The following is a 6655-nucleotide window of genomic DNA, read 5'->3' as shown; positions in this document are numbered from 1 at the left end:
GAGATTGTAAAAGCAACAAGAGGAGGAGGAGGAGGAGGAAGGAGGTGATTATCAGGAGAGGAGCAGAGCTGCCCCAAGCCAAGGGCTGAGGCTGCTGGAGCACGGGACGAGCCCAGCGGGGAGTGTGCGTGTGCGGGCAGGGGCCAGGCGGACGCCTTTCTGCCGGCCCCGGGGAGATGGGGCAGCCTTTGGCGGTACCAGCCCAGAGCAGAACCTCTCCCTGGGGCCTTGAGGTGTTTGCAGGAGAGTCCCGGGTTCCTGAGCTCTGATTGAAAACCCGTGAGTCCCCTGAGTGGGAGCTGAGAGCCACTGCAGAGAGCATGGGCCAAGGGCAGAGGAGGAGCAGGGGCTGCTCTGAGCCCAGGAGGACTCTGGAGGGTGCCCCAGCCCTGCCCTGTGCCCGCACCGCTCCTCCCACTGCACGGGGACACGTCCCACCCCTAATACTGTTACAAAAAAAACCCCAAAAAACCTAAATCCAACAAAAAACCCTCGCCCGTGCCATGCCAGACCCACACACCGCGGTGTCTGAACGGGGAGGCGAGGGGATGGTGACCTCCACAGAAAACCTCAGAGCAAGAGGAGGAGAGAAAAGGCCCCTCCAAGACTCGCCTTAGACAGCTCCAGTCTCAGCTCCGAGGGGCATCCCCAGCCGGAGAGGACGCGGTGCGAGGAGACGGGGAGAGGCAGGGGCCGGGGGTGCAGCGGGAGGTGCAGTGGGGTGCCATGGCTTCCGTTTGCAGCGGACGGGGGTCACAGGGGAAAAGATCAGCGGCTGCGACCTCGGCGTCCTTCCCTGCAACAGTCTCGATTGGCTCCGCTTAGATCCGGGGCAGCAGCTTCTCGATGAACTCCTTCACCGCCATCATCTCCTGCGGAGAGCGCAGAGCCCGTCACTCCAGGGCTCCCCAAGGGCCGTGCATCGTCCCAAGTGTGGGGACACGAGGACTGTGCAGCCACCCCGGAGCAAATCGGGGAGTAAACACATCCTGTGTGTTCTGGGCTCAGCGAGGTCCCCGACCCACCGTGCTGGGGTCGGTCCCCAAGGCAAGACCAGGTTCTGAGACCCCCATCCCCTCTCTCTGTCCCGAGGCACTGACCTGAGGACAGGAACTGTGCATCACGCCGGGGTAGGTTTTGAACTGGACCTTGGTGGGAGTGACGACAGATTTCAGCTTCTCGGCAGTGAGGGCCCCGAAGCGGACGGGGATCATGGGGTCCATCTCCCCGTGGCACTGCAGGATGGCAATGTCCTTGTTCACGCCGTTATTCGCCGCCTGCAGCGAGGAAGGAAGAGCTCAGGGGTGCCCAGGAGAGGGGATCCCCAGCGGGGAATGGGGCAGGGGCTTTATCTGCGTCCCCACACACATCCCCTGACAGCTCCCCTGCTGAAGAGGGATGTGGGAGAGCTGCTCACGCAGCCACCAAACACCTTTGCTGCCAGCAGGACCAAGCTGCTGCCCGGTGAGCACGAGGCTTGGGGAGCAGATCAGCTCACAGATCCCCACACCAGATCAGGAGCAGAGCCCCAATTTCTCCAGTGCCCTCACCCCCCCAAGGCCCCAGGAGTCAGGGTGTGGGATTAAGCCCCCACCACAGGCACCTCGTGCCTCCAGCAGCCCCAGTCACACACTGCAGCGAACTCCAGATGGGAAAATCCTCCCCCCAGACCGACCCTCCCCGCGGACACACGGAGCAGCAGCGGTGTGGGGTACCTGCGGGAAGGCCTTGTGCAGCGGGAGCCAGCAGCTGAGCGCCACGATGCCAGCCAGCTGGTGCTGGCAGGTGAGAGCCGTGTACAGCGACAAGGCACCGCCCTGCAGCACATGAGGAAGGTCTGTTAGTGCCACTGAGGGGGATCCACAGTCCTGGGGCACCCACCCACCTCCCTGCCATGGATGTTCCCTTTGAGGGGTGTCTTTGGAAGGGGAAGAAGGAACCCAACACTCATCCTGCTCCACCTCAGCCCCCCGCAGCTCAGCTCACCTGTGAGAAGCCCCCCAGGATGATGCGGTTGGGTGGGATCCCGTTCTTCATCTCATGCTCAATAATTGCTTTGACTGGAAGAAGACAGAGAAATGGGTCAGTGGAAGGAGGGGAGGGTGAAGAGCAGCACCCGAGGCCTGGGGGTGCCCACAGGACACTCAGAACCTCGGGGAGAAGCAGGTGCCAGAGGGACTGAATGCACTTGGCTTCAGCCAGGGAGAAAGTGGGCTGGGATCAGAGAAGAAAAGAAAAAGGAAGGAGAGGTGGAAGGAAGACATCTGCTCCTGTCCCAGTGAGGGAGAGGTGCCCAGGAGCTCAGCACTTCCCCCTCCCCAAAGTTTCTTACTGTTTTCTGCAGCTTTCTTGATCCCAGCTTCATCCTCAGGTGCATCTGGAGTCAACCCCATCAGATCAAACCTGGGAGAAAAGGCAGAGTCACCACAAACCTCTCCTGGCACCCAGGGTGTGGGGAGGTGGGAGCTGGGTGTGCTCTGCCCTTCCCCTGACTCCTACAGGGCAGTGGATTTTGGCTCTTCAGTCCCTCCATCCCCCTTACTCCCCAAAATACACCCTCAAAAGGGTCCCACCCACACCCCTGCCGCCCAGAGCACTGACCAGGAGGGCATAACCATCTTCATGTTGAGGGTCACTGGGATCCGGGGCCTGTGGAGAAAACAGTTTGGGTGGTTTAGTGCAAGAGAAGCCAGGCCAAGGGGAGCAGGGTGACCAGCCCTCCTGCCCGCAGCTGCAGGACACCTCTCCCAAGGGACAACAGCAGGTTGGTGACACCAGACTCAGCCTGGGGGCTGCAAGGTGACCCCAGGGATCATCTATGAGCTCTGAGCAGATCCTGGCTGAGCTGGCAGCTCCAGGGCGTTGCCAAGCAGCCCGGCTGGGGAGGAGAGCACCTGCGTCCCTCTCCTGTTTGCTGCTGCTGAGCCAGGAGATGCTGATGGAGCAGCTGAGATGGGACACTGGGAAGCCAAGGCCCTGCTGCCGGGGACGCTGCCGCGGGGGAGCTCGCCCAGCCTGGTGAGTGCCCTCCTGCCAGGGCTGCTCTCAACACATCAGGGAGCATTTCCTTCCCTTTCTTCCTTTTTCCTGCCTGACCAGGGGGACAGGGAAGGAGCTCCAGTGCTTTTGGCTTTCACTGCAGCCATTGGGGAGAGGCAGAGGACAGGACAGGGGAGAAAACAGACTCAGAGCAGCAGCTCCTGTGCTGATCAACTCTGTGGGGAACCACTTTCCCTGCAGGCAGAAAATGTCAGGGCTGGGGCCCTGAATGAAGTGGCCACAGCAGGAGAGCCAGCCTCACTGCACAGCCCCGCGGGAAGGTCAGGTCACAGGTCACCTCCCCACACAGTCTGGGAAGCAGGCAGAAGCATCACAGCCCACCCAGGCCCCCCAAGGAAGGCCCTTCCTGAAGCAAGGACGGCACTTACGCGTGAGGGCAAATGTATTTCACGTAGGGGAGGCGGATGGAGGAGAGAGCGTCAGCCCAGCTGTGCCTGGGGAGAGAGGAGAGGAGAGGAGGGAGTTCCAGGCTTGCCTTAGTGTTTTGGAGGATGCTGGTGAGGTTGAGGGATTTCCCTCAAGGACAGTTTTTCTCCAAGGCTGCTGACCCCCTGCCCCAGCATTGTTACACCAGGTCCTGCCCACTCCAGCAGCCTGAATCCCACCGTGAATCCCCGGCACCGATCTCCTCTGCGGCAGGACAAAGCCCCGCCGCTGGAGGCAGGGGAGCTGCTATCAGCAAGGCAGGAGGGAGAATCTCCTGTGCAGGGAGAAGCCTTTTCTTACTGCTGTATCTCAGGCTGGCCTCGAAGGTGGCCTTGCACATTAGAGAAGACGCGCTCACGTAAACACAACCCAACTCCCAAGGACTAGAAAAGCCGCAGTGCTTATCTGCTTGCCTTAAAGAAAGCAGAAAATCAAACCCGCAGGAGGCGGGGGGCTGCCAGGCTGCTGGGATCATAAATATTCAAGCACAGACATCTGCTGGCCAGCAATTCCCTGCGAGTGTGGCGCAGACACGGCTCCCGGCCCGAGCTCAAAGCCCCCAGACACATCTCGGAGCTGCCCCTGGGGAGAGCAGCACCAGTGCTCGCAGCAAACGGCCAGACCCAGGCTTGTGTTCAGCAAACCACACGTCACAGGCAGAGCCAGCTCCAGGAATACTCACCCCGTGTCTCCAAGGCCGTGTAAAAAAATGACCTGTTAAATTAAGCAGAAAAACAAAAGAATTGGCCGGTGTGACAGGCAGTGCTCGGGGAGAGAGGCAGGGCTGGGCTCGCAGGGAAGCGGCAAAAGGCCACTTAGTCACTAACTAGAGGAGCCTCAAACAGGCAGAAATTAACCGATGCCAGTGACACATCCCTGCAGCTTTGAGTGTGACGGATGGGTGGCACAGGCACATCATCGTCACCCAGCCACAGAGCCTGCTGGTGCTGGCACCGACAGGTTCGGGGACGTTGTCGATCCCTCGGCTGCCCAGCGTAGCACCGGGCCAGGGAGCGATGGATCGTCCTGCCAGGCTGTGTGGCATCACGCTGAGCGGAGGCTGAGCTTGGCAGGGACTCACTAAACCCATCCCTACAGGCTTTTCATCCAAGGCTGGAGCAGAGGGAAGGCAGCCTGGGGGGCACCGGGGAACAACAGAGGATTTTCTTTGGGAGATTTACTTTTAAAACCTTAAACAATCAAATCAGATCCAACTCCCACTGACTTCCCTGCGGATCTAAGCTAGCTGGAAGGCTGTGCCTGTGCTTCTATGCTGGACTGAGCACCAGAAACAACCAGCCCAGCCCAAAAGACAAATACTTTTCCCCAGCAAGACCAGACCTCACTGGTCCTGCGTCCCCTTTGATACCCCGTGATGTACAAGTGAAGAGCCCAGGGATAACAGGCTCAGCTCACGGCTCCTCTGAACCCCAGGGAAGCAGCTCCACATCTGCAACGCTGCTAAAAGGGAGGAAGCAGGTGAGGCAGGAGGGATCCGGCCCTTACCGCGGCAGTCTCCCGCTCTGCCCCTGAGACAGTCACTGCGTCAGCGAGGAGGGGGACAGACATGTTGTTACCACACATACACTGAGAGGGACTCGGACACTGGCACCTGCAGGACAAAGGGACAAAAGTAAGGCAGGAAAATAACCCTCCCTCCTCCTCCTCACCAACTATTTGCTCCAGAGGGATCAGCTATTTGGGGGAAAATTAAAGACTATAGGAAGGCTTTGATGTTGAAGCCCTGGGGACAGCCCCACTCCGTCCCTGGCCTGGCAGCACCAGAGAGCCAGGAAGCAGCAGCAACCGCTTCCCACATCGCAGCACCAGATGGGTGTGAGCGGGGATCCGCGCGCGGGGCGTTGGAAGTGTTAGAATTATCTCTTTCTGTTACACCTCAAAGCCAAAGTTATTTGTGTGACTGTAACGACGTGGGCAGAGGGTGGCTGGGCAGCATCCCCTCAGCATCCCCCCAGCATCCCCTCCCGGCTGCCCGCGGGGCCGAGGGAAAGCCCGACCCCGACCCACATCTGCTCCGACGGGCAAGCAGGAAACGCCGGCCCTCGGCAGGCAGCAGCGCCGGCTTTACAGCACCAATAAAAGCTCCAGCCCTCTTTTATGGAGCTGTTTAGGGATAAACCAGGGGACCCAGCCCTCCCAGAACCCCCCCAGTCCCTCCCGCCGGGCAGCCAGCCAGGCCCGGATCCTGGTCACCTGCGAGGCGGGTGGCTCTGGCAGCCCCCACGACACCACCCTCAGACCCGGTGTCAGTCGATGGTGTTTTGTCCCCAGTCTGGTATAAATCACCCAAATTACGGTGCCTCACGTGACAAGCCCCAACCCTTGCTTACTGCCCGGGACTAATTAGATCAGAGCTCGTTAACAGCGCTGCCATCATCTCCCAGCCACTGCCAGGAGCAAGATGAGACCCCCACGGTCTGCTTGAGCTTGCACATCTCCAGCAGCATCCCCAGAAGGTTTTGGGATGACCTGAACCCCCCCAAACTCCCGATATCCCAAGAGACGACCTTACCCCACAGAAACAGCCGCCTTCCCCACCAGCCTGGCCTGGCCAAGACCTGCTCAACTCGTTTCACCAACTGCTCCTCAGTTATTTCCCCGACTCAAATAAAAACACACCAGGAACAAACATCTCCCTGGGTCTGAGGAACCTCACAGACACCACAACCCACAGCCCACGTGCTCGTGTGTACTCCAGGGTCAAAACAACCAGTGAGAGGGGAAAAAAACCACCAGCACCTGCCAAAATTCCTGCCAAAAAGAGCCATAAATAAATAAAAGCATCTCCCATGCCGGGTGGAGACGCTGAACGGAGCTCCCTGAGCAGCCACGGGCGGGTGGTTCTGCTTTATCCACAGAAACCTCAGGGAAAGGGGAGGTTGGGAGGGTCCCGGACCCCCCCGTGGACACCCCGATTCCTCTGGGGTGACTCTGCCCCACTCCTGGGGTATCTACAGGGGGTTCCACCGCTGTGAACAGGCACCTGCGTGCCCCAAACACACCCCGGGGTGGGTAAAGCCCCGAGAACGGGGCTGTGACTCCATAAAAACCCCGAAACGCACAAAACCAGCGACTTGCTCGGGACCCGGGACCCCTCGTGCCGTTCCAGCGGCAGCTCCAGAGCGATGCCGGGGGTGGGAGACCCACG

General features: G+C 60.0%; 1 protein-coding gene across 1 annotated transcript; it reads right to left on the bottom strand.

The window, feature by feature from the left end:
- Positions 1–386: 386 nt before the first annotated feature.
- On the bottom strand, positions 387–5094 carry LYPLA2 (lysophospholipase 2). The gene is made up of 9 exons (XM_010174556.1): positions 4993–5094; positions 4169–4200; positions 3429–3494; positions 2602–2649; positions 2333–2403; positions 1987–2060; positions 1716–1817; positions 1101–1277; positions 387–872 (listed from the first exon to the last, which is right to left on the bottom strand). The coding sequence occupies exons 1-9, from the start codon at positions 5068–5070 to the stop codon at positions 822–824; spliced, it is 699 nt and encodes a 232-aa protein (XP_010172858.1). The 5' UTR covers positions 5071–5094; the 3' UTR covers positions 387–821.
- Between the last annotated feature and the right edge of the window lie 1561 nt (positions 5095–6655).

The sequence above is a fragment of the Antrostomus carolinensis genome, unplaced genomic scaffold (assembly GCF_000700745.2).
Source record: "Antrostomus carolinensis isolate BGI_N321 unplaced genomic scaffold, ASM70074v2 scaffold28978, whole genome shotgun sequence".
NCBI lineage: Eukaryota > Metazoa > Chordata > Aves > Caprimulgiformes > Caprimulgidae > Antrostomus > Antrostomus carolinensis.
The sequence above is the reverse complement of the archived record's forward strand: the minus strand, read 5'-3'. Positions and strand labels throughout refer to the sequence as shown.

Bases quoted from the DNA above. Each gene is read 5' to 3' on its own strand.
- LYPLA2 (XM_010174556.1), bottom strand. From the start codon at position 5,070: ATGTGTGGTAACAACATGTCTGTCCCCCTCCTCGCTGACGCAGTGACT. The intron at 3,495-4,168 runs GTGAGTATTCCT...CTCTCTCCCCAG, and splicing joins CACGGCCTTGGAGACACGGG to GCACAGCTGGGCTGACGCTC. The intron at 873-1,100 runs GTCAGTGCCTCG...CGCTCTCCGCAG, and splicing joins TGCACAGTTCCTGTCCTCAG to GAGATGATGGCGGTGAAGGA.